Here is a 13,860-nt window from a genome sequence, read left to right as displayed (position 1 = left end):
CTTCTCTTGACCTGTAAACAAAACTGACATAAGTTTTAAAGGATGTGCCATTCTGAGTATCATGATGAAATCTCAGGAGTCCCACACTGTCCTGCCTCACACGCGAATCATCCCTTCGTCCAGCATCTTCATGCTGTAGCAGGGGTGTCCAACCTTGGCCCGCATGCAGCCCAGGATGGCTATGAATGTGGCCCAACACGAAACCGTAAATTTAATTAAAACTTTTTTCTTGCTCATCAGTTTTCATTAGTGTCTGGGCATTTAATGTGTAGCCCCAGACAACTCTTCTTCTTCTGGTGAGGCCCAGGGACACCAAAAGGTCGGACTCCCCTGGCAGAGGCTCCCTGCCCATCAGGCACTTACAGCTGTCTTCGTTATCAGATCGGCTGTGGCAGCGTCTCAGTGCTGTGTTCGAGAAACCCTTATTTTATGTAATAATGGCCCCAAAGTTCAAGAGTAGTAAGACTGGCAATTTGGATATGCCAAACAGAAGCTATAAAGTGCTTCTTTTAAGTGAAAAGCTGAAAATTATTGGCTAAATAAGGAAAGAAAAAATTATATGCTGAGGTTGCTAAGATCTACAGTAAACACAAATCTCCTATCCATGAAATTGCCTACTTTATTCATTAAACTTTATCGCAGGTATGTATGAATAGGAAAAAACCATACTGTTAATAGGATTTGGTACGATCAGTGACGTCAGGCATCTACTGGGGGTCTTGGAATGTATTCATACCCAGAAGATAAAAGGAGACTACTGCATACAATAAAAAAAGAAAATTCCAGGAAAAAACTTATAAGAATATATATTCTGATTATCATAATTTATAATAGGATCCATTTTCAAATACTAAACTGAAATAACTTTACCATACAATTACATGATTTGAAGATAAACAACTATTTATCCCTAAACTATTGTCTACCTGTAAATGGTAAAGTTAAGACTACACCAGGTCAGGCATTGAATCCGATTTCATACTCCTGTAACCCCAAGGACAAATCCATGTTTCATTCACAGGAAGTGTTCAATAAAGCTTTGATGAATTTATGAATATTTGTAGCTTAGAGCTGTGTGCTTAAATTTAACTCTGTACAAACATAGGATTGTGAATATGTAAGCTCTCCAAGTTAATCCAGATGGCAAATAAAATCTGAACCAGAAATTACTGAAAGACTAGATGGCCAAGATTCTATTTACACATTAGTCAATGTCAACTGAAAACTGTCAATATATTTTGAGTGTATCAGGCACTTGAGCAAGTAGCCAAGAGAACAACATACAGACATGTTTATATTGGTTACCTCTGATACCTTTCCAGACAAAAAGATCTATCTGGAAGCTTAACCTCTCATTTGCCATGTTTATTGGACTTGAGATATGCACATGCTGGCAAGAAAGAAGAACTTCATCCCTTAAATGTTTTTATAAAGAGCATCTTCACACAAATAGTTGCAATTCAAAAAAACCTCCTACCTCCTCTATATTTATGCTACTATGAATAAAAATTATACAGTGTTTACTACTGTGGCCCATATAAAGTGATTTTTACTTTACATTCATTTAATTCTTAAAATAATACCATGAGCATCACAACACCATCTTCATTGCACAGGTCAGAAAAGTGCATGCAAAGGGGTTGAACGTCTTAGCAAAAGCCACACAGTTACTACCTGGAATGTCCCGTATTCGAACCCATGTCCACCAAACACCAAAGCCCAAGTTTTTAATAGATGCACTATTCTGCCTCCCTGAAATCTTAAAATATAATTTTTGAAGCCAACCCCAATTTTCAAAATGTATCAATTCCCCTTCAAAAGTAAAAAAGAAGAGCATCACGGCCACGATGACAATACATGGTATCCAGAGTCCTGTATTCAAAATCTAATCCCATCACCGCATGACATAGGCAAGTTATCTTAAAACACCAGGCTACAGGTGCCATTCAATACAGACATATGATATATCATAGGATACCTGTTTACGAAGCCTACAGTTGTGTGCATGAAGTCACATTCCACCTCCGGGCTCCATTATATAGCCTAGAGATCTGGTTCTAACCATAAACATTTTAATCCTTGGACACACTGGACATATATCCTTTAATCACTATCTTCCTTCGATATTTTAACCCTCGGTCACTAGCTCACCCAGCAAACTGCACACGAATCATTTTCCCCATAGAAACACAAGGCACCACAAGCCAATTCCAGATGGCAAATCCCAATTATTCCTCCGGGATGACTGCCTGCAGTCTATGCTCCACGCAGGTCTGGATATATAGCGTTTCTTCTCCTGGGGCTAAAAATATATATGTAAATGAAAACGTTCCCTTTGTCCTTAGGTTTAAAAAAGAAGGAGACAGAAAAGGGAAGCCTGTTTTACCAGATTTTGTTCTTACCCACTTGTGAGAGAACAAGTAGAAGCAGGAACTTTCCTTCTTGAAAAGCTGACACTTAGCTAAAAACATTTTCTTCAAAGAAATGATAATACATAGTACATTTAGTCTATATTTTGAATGTACCAGACTTAGGAAACCAGAGTGGAGTTCCAAGAAGCTTAGTTAACCTTATGATCACCAAGTGCTGTCAAGCTTTTGACCCTTAGGGCTTTTAGGCAAGTTTGGGAATGAAAAACATCAAGTTACTTAGATACCTTCTCAAAGCATATTTGTTTTCTCAAAGGCATTCACACATCATTTGCATACTTAATGTACACTGTAAACCACTTTCCTGAACCGCCTGCATTTGAAAGGATATTCTTCACACGCCAGGGGCTCATAATCATGAATTCACTGAATACCCAGAGAGCAAACTGCAAGTGTGAAAGAAGTTAACATGTACCACATGAAATGCTGGAACCTGTGCCAAGAAGCTACGCCAATGACTGAATTCTACGCAAACCCAACTCAACCCCTGCCTTAATCACCACGGAGAGCCTGCTGTACATACTTGGGGCAGCGCACCAGCAGTGCCTCTCCTGCATGAGTTAGCGCTCTCGTTTGTTTCATGCCTAGCTGGGGCATTTCCCCGGCAGCTCTCCCCACTCTGGCCACAGCTTATAAAATGTAAGGACGGTGAAGGCAAGGCGCATTCTCAGTAAAGAACATCACAGAGGATGGATGCCCCCCCCCCGCCCCCGCACAAATACCATCACTTGACTTGCCAGGCTTAATGCATCGGTACTGGCTGGAGAGCCAGCACAGAGGACTGGAAAACCAGAAAGGCCTCTGGAACACAGAACCTGGAGTCGAGTCCTCACCACTTACCAGCTGTGATGACAGCCCAGCCAAGAACCTTTCGGAGCCTCAGCATCCCCTTCTGTCCAAAAGGAGTAACAGTAACATTAATTGATGGGGTGTTTAACATAAGCCATGAACTAGGTTGTTCTGACATGAGTCATGGAGGCCTAGATGTGAGTGAGGTACATGGGGCCCGAGAATTTACTCTCCTGAAAGTTCTCCATTTGGCTGTTTTGTAGTCATACATGAGGGCATTCCCAGGGTATTTTAAAGATTTAACTTCCATGAGATGAGGCATTCTTCATAACTCAATAACCTGACTGTAAAACATAAAATACCATAAGCCCTCAACTAGTGGGCATTTGTCCTGAAAACGACTGAGGCAGGGAACTGGAGCTCCTTCCTTTCAGGACAGTCAGTCCACTGAACTGGTGCCAAGGCAGTTCCCAATGCTGCACAAGAGCCAGGGTTATCCTAATAAACACTTCAAGTCCACTCATGGCCAAAGAAGCGAGCTCAAAAGACGTTAATATTAGCAACGGGGCCGGGGGCCATTCGAGGTGCCCCCGTGGTGCACAACCCATGTGCTGACAGGTTGGCACAGATAAGGAAATAAGGAATGAAGAAACTATTCTGCCCTCTTGCCCCTCCACCTCTGCCTACCCCATCACACAAATTAAATGTAATCGATAGGAAGTTCAACAACACAGAAGATATCAAATGTCAATATAAATACATGGTGTATGTCTCCATCTCTGTAAAGACTACCACAACTTGTAAAACAGTCCAGTGCATTAAAAGCTGTCGAAATGTCTTTTTTAAAACAGTGAAAGTGAATGCTTTGAGTAGGATACTAATACATAAAATTAGATTGGGGGGAAAGAATATATTTTGGAAGCACGTCTGACCTTAGAGCTATTATCATTCAAGGAAGTTGGTTTGTTTTTCATATGGTCTATATCAAATTTTTACCTTAAGCTATAAATGTAAACTGCAGGAGAAGAGCTGAGTAAGACAATCTCTCCAGGTCACTTTCTGGATTTCAATTAACACCTAATTTACAATACTTCTTCATACAAATATACGGATGGGCTCTTCCGGGCCGGCTTGACAGGATCAGCACACATTTTGGAAGGAGCTAGAAAAACATGCATTGCATTAGCCAGCCCGCAGCGTCTCAAAATCTAACAGTCATAACCCATTTTCAAGGCTGACAATGGCAAGAGCTAAATAAATAAGCAAGGGATTCCCTCCTCCCACTTTCTGGGGAAGGACACGTTTTATGAGTTTCATTCCGTAGCTTTGAGGCTATACATTTTTTTTTTAATTTTCTTCCCAAGCATTAGTATTCAGTAGATAACTAGAGGAAACAGACCACTCAAACCGCATTGCTAAATCATTCTAAGGGATCCAGGGTTGGGGAGAGGATTCTCCACGAATTAATTTGGGAAGGATAAGTCCACGATTAATTCCAGGTCTTGGAATGTGAAAGAGCTGTAAGAGGCCTCAAAAATGTCCCCAGTAGAGGAAATCCGACATCCCCAGGAATCTTGCCAGACACCTGAGCCCCGGCCCAGGCCAGGCCTAGCTGGGGGCTCGAGATGCTGCAGGGGGCTTTCCTCCGTTCAGGGGAGCAGCGCCGCGCCCTTCCCCCACCTCCCCAGACACCAGATGGTCCCAGCAGGATGTGTAAGGCCTCATTTTAAATGGATTATTTGCCTCTATTTTTTCTAAGCATTCTTAGAAACGCTTGGGGAGGAACCCAGGTTTAACACGTCTAAGGCAATGCTAGGAACACATAAGAGGTAATATTCTAAAAAGAAAAAAAAAAACCAGTAATGGTAAATCGCTAGCACTTCATACTTTCTACCTGAGTTCTAGAAACATGTTAGGGCTTATTTCTTCCCATGAAACCCAGTGATTGAGAGGCCTCAGGGATTACTGATGTGACTGATATTCTTAAGGTTTACAAAGAACATGGTGACAACGACAAGGCAAGTGAGTCTAAATTTTAAATCAGGGAAAGTTGCTACGACGCACAAAAATAAGACTCATACATACACAACGGGGAAAGATGGCATGAATTCCATAGAAGGAACTCTGTAATGGCATATATAAGACTTCTGTAGGAAAGTGGGCCGTCATGAGGGCCACAGCGAAAGCTGTGGGATTATGTATTAACTTTCCCAAAAGGCCTTCACTAGCCTCTTACGCACTCTTAACTGATTCCCTGTGGACCAAGGAAGCCTAAAAAGAGAAGGGAGGAATCCCTTCCCTGGAATCCCTTCTCTCAGGGAGTAATAATTCATGGAATTATTAGTCTGAGGGAATGTACTTAAGAAAAATAACCTTATTCATACCTAATAACAGTAATTGCCATTTGTGGGCCAAAAATGGTTGGGGGTCCCCATGACAAAGGCTAAAGAATGAGTATTGGTAAATGAAGAACAGAACTCAGGTCTACATAACATAATGCCTTATCTACCTCTTTTGCAAAAACTGTACTTTGGCCACTTCTGAATGGACCACAAAGGCAGGAGGAGAAAAAAAGTCCAAAATCTGAGAAATGAAAACTGAAACAGAAGTAACTGGCTAAGAGAAACAGCTCCATGAAATGCATTTTTAATATGAGGGTTTGGCAACCTAGAGTCCTGCCAACCAAGAAACATGTTTAAGTATTTAGTATTATGATGAAATAAAGTAGACATGGCATTGAACATCAATGCTAAAATGCCACACCTAAGAGGCTGCCCATGAAGCCAGGAAGTACAACACTGAGGACTGAAAGAATGATAAAAATCTTACCGAGAAATTATAGACTTAGGAAATTATCCCAAGAATTATTATGCTAGGAAACTAGGGCACTGGTTATAAAGCAAAGCAGAAAAAAGAATCCTCTAGAATGCCAAAAGCCTACTTCTACATCAACAGGCTTGCATAGGCTACTGTAAGGCAAGTTTAACCTTGCAAGTCACTGACCTTTAATCATACTTGGATTTGTTTCCAAGAAAAAGAGTCAGTTACTCAGAAGATTCAAGGTAGAAAGTCTCAGAGTGCTAACACTTCCCTAAGTGGATAAGGTTAACCTTCTGGACAAATATTTTACCTCATTAGTCTTATCAGCTTCCGCCCATCATTCAAAATACTAATATCGTCAGTCTCCTTTATTGGATATTATATTTTCAATTGCCTGAGCTTTCCTGATATCCCCTTAAGTACATAAAGAGAAAAGAAGGAAGAAAGGGAGGGAGGAAGAGGGGGAGGATGGAAGTGGGGAAAGGAGGAGGGGAGGGAGGGTATTTGTGAATACTGACTTGGTTTATCAGGTCTCCGCTTTTCCATGTAATCTCCAGACAAATCTGAGAGATTAATTTATACACTGAATTTGCCCAAGCTCTTCACATATATAATACTCAGATTAGCACCAATTAGGAGAGTTCAACAGTGAAACAGGACACCTCAGTCTCTGTTCTGTTCTGGAATGGCTTCCTGCAGCGTCAGTTTCCCAGTGTCCCTCAGGACCCTTATGAACTAAAGAAAGAGAAATCTGATTGCAAATTCAGGTGACCATGCACTGCCCTGAAGAAAGTCAGACATTCCTTTGAATTATCTGCACCCTGGTGTCCATTTAGATGGAGATTAACTACCTACATTCTGTCCTAATGGGTTTGGCTATATAAATATATGTGAAGCTGTACTGCACTAACTACCTGCTTTCACTGATACCAAAAATGGCTTTCTAAATCAAAATGCAATTAATACAAAGGCTTCCTTTTTGACCCCTAGTTTCATGAATTTGAAATCAGTGTTCTGATAGGTATAAAAATTATCATGTCACAACTATAATAAGTATGGCACAATGTTTAATAAGTTATCATGATGAATAAATATTCCTCTTTGGGTAACATTTCACTTTGGTTAAAACAGAAGTTTGTGAGTAAGGGGTGAAGATCACTATTAATAACCTATAGATACTGATGAGGTATTGAGAACACACTAAATACATAACAGTGGTAATCCATCCCGGTGACAAATATCAAGAATCAGGTGTGACCTTTTCCCTCAAAGACTTTATATTCTAATTGGGTTTGGAAAAGATGAAACCATTTTTAGCCATTCCACTCATATTAGATATAAAAGTAACTGCATTTCTCTTAGTCTAGACTCCAAATAAGCCTGGACGAATTTATCTTGTTTGTATTGTATTTCAAAGAAGGCCTCCAAAAGGCTAAGACTGCAGTATCATTTAATACAGCCAGACTTCACAGCTAAGGAACTTGTAATCAAGTTATGGATAATCTTAACAAACACAGTTAGCCTCACGGAGCATCTGTTTTCCAATCTGTACAATGGGAAGATTAACAAATTCCACCATATGGGAAAGCTGTTGTGCTGAGCTGAAGTAATGTACTCAAAAGTGCTCTCAAACCATAAAGCTACTTGACATCAAGGGACTGTGTAGTCTGGGGAATATTAAGACCCCTGTTAGAAAAGTTCAAAAAGAACACTTTATTTCAAGGCCCTGCCTTCCACTCTGCACCTTAGAAAGGGGGGGAGCCAGGATACCCCAGAGTCTAGAGAACACCCACTTCTTTGCTTTTGTGTGGCCACCTTTCACATATCTGTCCCCAACTTTCTTATTTTAATGACCCTTTTTTTTGACTCTTGTTTGGGATTTCAATGTACTATTTATTTTATTGTTATGACAATCTTTGTTTTATACTGTGCCAAAAGAGAGGCACTAAGATTCTGCCATTCTCTAGCCAAGCTGGTAAATTAAAGCCTTTCATTTTACTAAATTAAAAAGCAGGGCTGATCATTTAAAAAGTGATCTCAGATTTTGGGCAAACTTCTCAACCTTCCACTTGGGCCATTCTTAGTTCACTTTCACTACACACACACACACACACACACACACACACACAAGTATGCCTCTTGTACTCAATGACAGGGAAGAAACAAGATTAGAGTAATAATCCTTTCCAAGTTGTTTTTGTTGTTGTTTTAACTTCAACAGTTATGTTCCAAAATCAACCTGTATAAAAAGAAAAACAAGAGTATGCTATTAAAGGTTCTTTTTCCTTGTCCTAGATGTTTTTTTGCTGAGGAAAGTAAACATTTATTGCTTGAGGTGTTTCAATCCGTATGGTGCAACTTCTGAAATTTTAAAACTGAAAGCATTCATAAATAGAAAATAAACCACTTATGCTCACAAAAATCTTCTGGACAATTTCTAATGTAAGATAAGCCTGAAACAGCTGAACTGCTGAAAATGCATTAGCTAATTTTTGACATTTCTTATGATGTATTCACATTTGAAATTAATGATGTTTCAAAGCCAGACACTTGTACTTTAATTTGTATAGAAACTGTATTTATTTTCCTGAAATTGGACCAATGTATATGCATGCTCTGGTTTTCCCAGGCTGATAGCTGGTTGAACCTTTCACACAACAGAGCTGAATAGTTTTCCTAGGCAATCCTTAGGCATAAAACACTTCCTTTCCATCTTACCTGAAACAATAAAGCACAAAACCTGCACCCAGTTGCAGATATTATTCAAACAAATGTCTCAATAAAAAGTATGTTAAAGGAGCTGCACTGACCTCTGGTTGCCCACCCCTGGCAGAACCGTGTCCTGTCCTGCGAGCCCTCAGGGAAAGTCTTGGTGGGACTTACTGGGTGTTAAAGGTCAAAGCAGAAAATTCAAAAGCCAAAACTGAATTAAATCACAACTTTTTGTTCCGGACTGCCAAGTTCCTCTTAAGCTACTCTGAGCTTTAAGTATCTGCAGCAAGAGAAGGGTCTGATAAGAAGGACACAACACACACGTCCTCCTCGTCAGAACAATGTGTCATCCAAGGTGGAAGGGGATTTCCGGCATCCTCCTTCACTTTACATCCCTCCTCCCTTCTGGCCCAAGAGAGGTTGAGTAAGGTTTACCTAGCGATGCAAGCAAGGACCTCGCAGGCCCAGGCCGAAGAACCCGCACGCCGCCCCCGGAGGCGGGGACACAGCACTTCGGGCACGCTGCCCACTCCCTCTTCACAGCTCACACCTCTGGAGAGGGGACAGGACGTGCCCTCCGGCTAGGAAAACTCTACTGTAAATCTACTGTACAGTCCGTCCCAACAATCCCTGTAACCTTCCTTCAGAAGTCGGCCGCGAGTCCCCACTGAATCCGGACCACCTCCACCGCACTTGAGCAGAGCAAGGGTCCGAGAGCCCCGGGCGCCCCGCGGAATCCGCGGCGGGGGCCCGCGTCCCGGGGCGCGGCGCTCACGTGGTCTCCGGCCGCCGCGCGAGCAGCGGGACCTGAGGCTGCGAGAGGGAAGCGCCGCCCCGCACCGGAGTGGAGACCCGACCTGCAGAGGCGCGGGGCGCGCGGAGGGGAGGGGAAGGTCCCCGGGGGCTCCGGAACCCGGCGACGAGAAGCTGAGCTTCAGGCAGCGCCGGCCCACTGCAGTTCCCAGGGGTGTGCACAGGAAGAAAGACACAAGTTTGAATGGGGTGGCAACTTGGATTTTTTTTTTAAGATTTTAAGTGGACAAATGCATTTAAATTCCATTTAGCGTGAGAGTTTCCAAGGTCATCACAACCCCTTTCTGGCCAGGACCCCATACTTGAAACCCCTGGCAAAAGAGGGAGTAAATGTGTCCCGAGGTAGCAATTCCATCCCCACCCACCTTGTAGGGAACAAAGAGGAGGTGTTGTCCCCTCCGGGCATAAAGCCGGTTGAGTGTTGGTATTTAAAACCTACGGCTGCCAGCTGTGTTTACGGCTGGTTTCGTTTCGCTGGGGGAGGGGAGGGGAATCAGAACTCTATCTAGGACGTTTTTGGTTTTTTTTCCCCCCCAAACTAGGAGACCGGAGCTTGGCATTGGATGCCACTAGCACGGAACTCCAGTCACCTCGGGCTGGGGAGGGAAGTGGAGAAGAGGTAGAAAAGGAGGGGCGGCGGAGGGGCTGGCCAAGGAGGGAACGGAACAGGTGAGCTCCCACCGCCACCCACCGACAGTCAAGCGCCGCGGCCCCCGGCGCGCCACCGTCCCAACCTGGAGTAGCACTTACCAGCTTTACAGGGGTCCTTGTAATCTATCATCTCCGCTTTATCCTCTTCGTTTCCCTCAAAAGTGTAATCATAATCGAGGCCAGCGCAGACCCACAGTTCCCCGTAGACAATAATCCCCAAGGCCACCAGGCACGCGAGCATCCTCGGGGAAAGCGTTTCCAGCCCCATCCTCCTGCCTTGGAGGAAAAGGAGGGGGCCGGACCGCGAGGTGAGGCTGCCGCGGTCCGCGCTGATGTGCGGGGCCAGGGGGACCGGTGCTCTTCTCCCCGCGGGGAGGCTGCTCGGCTGGACCAGGGTGTTCAGGTGTCCGGAGACATGCGAGTGCCGTTGGGACAGTACAGGGGGCAAGGACTGCCTGTTACCCCCAGTTGCAGAGAGAAGTTGGAGAGGGGCCCGCGGGTGGGTGGAGGGCAGGTAAGGAGCTCGGCTCCCGGAGGCGGGGAGGGGCAGCTGCGGGCAAACTCGCCTCTAGCGGAGCGGGCGCTCGCACCCTGCCAGGTCGTCCTTCTGGCGGCCGAACTCCCCACGGCCGCGGCCGGGCGAGCGGCGCCCCACGGGCTCAGCTGCCACCGGAGCTAGGGCTCCCGCGCCGCGCCCACACCGCTGCCAGGACCCGGCGGCCAAGCGCGAGCCGCCGCCGCCTGCGCCCGCCGCCGCCGCTCCGGGAAGATGAATCCGGTCTGCACATCAGCACATCTGAACTGAAAGGGGAGACCGAGGAAGGGGGTGGGGGACAGGCATGTCTACGCCTCGAGACCTTAAAAGCCTGCAGAAGCCAGCAAACCAACTCACTGCAAGGAGAGCAAAAGTGTGAGGACTGGGGGATGCAGTGTTTGCCTCCCCCCACCCCCACCCCCAGACAGTCTTTTTACCCTCTTCCTAACTTGAAAAAAAAAAAAATCTTCGCCGCATCTAACCCAATCACTTGCATCCTGCTTACTTATTCATACAATCAGGGTCAGGATCCGGGCCACAGCCTCCTCTCTGACTTCTTTTGATAGCCTTATACAAACAAACAGACACGAGCGCGCTGACAATTCCATTTATATTTTACCGAAGATAAAAATGAATATATTATGCATCTGCGTCCTCGAACAGCAATTAACAGATGATGTACGTGTCAGTCTTGAGCGTCAGACCGGGGGCGGCTCGAGGAATCACGATAATTTAGCTGCAGTGTCTGCGTCCCCTCCCCCCAAGTAAACAGCGAGTGTGTTTCTTTCCTCCGCTGCCGATTAACCAAAGTACAGCCCAGGAATGGAGAAAAAGTATCGGAGCCTCCGTGACTTAGGTAAGAAAACAGTTTATAAGTCCTTTAAAATTCCCCTAACCAAAAACTTTTGCGAACAACTAAGATCCTCAAAACTGTAATTAAAAAAAAAAATCCCAAGTCAAGTTACAGATTGCAGCAGCAGGAAACGTTAAGACCTTACTGATGGGCTGGCGCTACGGCTCACGTGGGCGCAGGAAGGGAAGTTGGACGGAATACTCGGGAAGCAAATTTTCTATGACAGTTCTGGCGCCCATGCCCAGAGTTGCTCAGTATCCTTGGGCTTCAGTTGTTTCACTTCAGAGGAGAGTGTGTAAAACCTGGCAGCAGGATCAGCGAGGTAAACCGCATGTCAGCCTCGCAGACACAAGACAAACACAGGCTGTGGGAAATTGGGAAGGGAAAAAAAAAATCAGAGGAAATCTCTGCAAAACCCCTGATGGGAGCATTGCCCACATCTGCAAGTCGTTTCCCAAATAGGTGAGAGAGAACGTCTCCCCGAAATTTCCAGGGGTGATGAGCGCCTTCCCTTTTCCAACCAAACCTTGAACTGTCACTCTAGTGGAGACTTGTTAAACGCTTCCGTTGCCTTCACATGTTTATTCAACATTTAAATTTCCCCCTTTCCCAAGGGACCACCAACATACAGTCTTATCTAAAGGGAAATATGAAGGTAACCACACACGCTAACACCTTTGACAAGTAAACCAGGTCTTTGGTTAGGGGATTTGACCAGGTTTTATGTTTGTTGAAGAAAAAGTAGAGGCTAATCGTGAAGAAATATCAATTATTTCCAACTTGAACTAAATGTGAAAGGATGGAAGGACCACGTAGACCTACTGGCAAAACTGGGGCTTTCTCAGTGACCCCACTTCCTTTCTGTAGATCTCAAACTCTTCACCCCCAGGTCACTGAGCAGAGACAGAGCAGGTTCCAAAAGAGCATGTTCCACACGCTGGTAGAGGTGCCTGGTTTTGGAAACTCTTGCTGAGTCATTCTCAAATTCCTTTACCCATCCACAAAAAAAAAAAAAGATGTTTGCATAATTAATAATGGTGTTGCTCTAGTGCAGGGCTAAACAAGAATGTATTCTGCTTAGCCCATCTGAAAGCCTGGAAAACTTGACTTTCCTTTAGAGATCCTGCCCTTGAGCTGCTGACAGTGTGCCAACTCCCTGCCCCCAGACCTTTAAAATGTCCCTTGTTCGTCTAAATGTCAGCAAACATCTTGTTAGACGATTGGATCATATGTAAATTGGCAAGAGTTTGTACCTGGACTTTGCCTAAGCATCACTTACTTGAAAGAATAAATATCTCATTCATTTGTCCTGAAGAAAATGATACCATATAGGGACATCTGCCTCATTATATAATGATGCCTATTATGTTTTCCTTAAAGAATTTATTTTACATTTATTTCCTTAGAGAATTTATTTCCTTGAAGAATTAGTTTTACAAGTTTATAAATTTGTAATCCAGAATGACTAACACAGTAGAACCTCGCATCAAAATATAAAAATGTTTCTTTTTAGCTAAAATAATTGCAGAGAATATTTATTTACATCACAGGCCTTGACCCTTGATTCATTTTTAAATATTGATATTTATAACACCCAAGTTTAGAATAATAAAATGCATACCTTTTAAGCTTAATTTATTTCTACTGTTGTCAAGATTGCAAACTAAAAATAGCCTTTGCTCTGTCCATGGATAAACATGAATTTGCAAGGATTTGCAAGAAAACAGAAAAAACAATCCCCATGAGAATGGAGTTGAGTGTTTCGTCAGAATGTAGCCGCATACCTGTACGCCATGTGAATCCGGTCTCCTCAGGAATATAAAAAGAGATAGATTCCCATAGTAAGACATGCACTGAAGTCACCTTGGTTTCTAGCTGGCAACTGGCCATGGCCAGCATCGCCACCTGCAGCAGGGGCCCATCAGCCCCCAGACGTCCTTCGGAATAAAGCCACCCAAGAGAGCTGAAGTGAGAGGCACCTTCTGTGCCAACTGGTATAGTCTATTTGCTACCAAAGTAATTAAAATAAATTTGCCCTGTAGATAATGTCATTTAGAAATGTCAATTTTTAATTTAGTCAATTTGTGAAAAGCTACTTGTGATTATTTTCTGTTATGAAGTCAAGGAATGCATGAATATATCCCCCTCATGTCCCTTGTTAAAAATAATAGTAATTCAAATGTGTACCGAGTAAAATGGGTTTCCCTCTCTCCCTTGATCTCACCCCGCTCCTCTGTTAACCTGTTAACTGAAGAGGG

At 43.8% G+C, this 13,860-nt stretch overlaps 1 protein-coding gene across 1 annotated transcript in view; it reads right to left on the bottom strand.

Annotated features, from left to right (window-relative positions):
• Positions 1-11,303, bottom strand: part of TLL1 (tolloid like 1) — a 155,994-nt gene extending 144,691 nt beyond the window's left edge. The window contains exons 1-2 of the mRNA XM_045831767.1: positions 11,255-11,303; positions 10,314-11,015 (exon numbers count right to left, since the gene is read on the bottom strand). Coding sequence (XP_045687723.1) covers positions 10,314-10,482 — 169 coding nt within the window. The 5' untranslated portion in view covers positions 10,483-11,015; positions 11,255-11,303. The remainder of the gene's footprint in view (positions 1-10,313; positions 11,016-11,254) is intronic.
• Positions 11,304-13,860: the final 2,557 nt, after the last annotated feature.

This window comes from Phyllostomus hastatus, unplaced genomic scaffold (genome assembly GCF_019186645.2).
Source record: "Phyllostomus hastatus isolate PE091 unplaced genomic scaffold, TTU_PhHast_1.1 phas_contig_159, whole genome shotgun sequence".
Lineage (NCBI taxonomy): Eukaryota > Metazoa > Chordata > Mammalia > Chiroptera > Phyllostomidae > Phyllostomus > Phyllostomus hastatus.
Note: the sequence above shows the minus strand (reverse complement) of the source record. Positions and strands in the feature narration are given on the sequence as shown.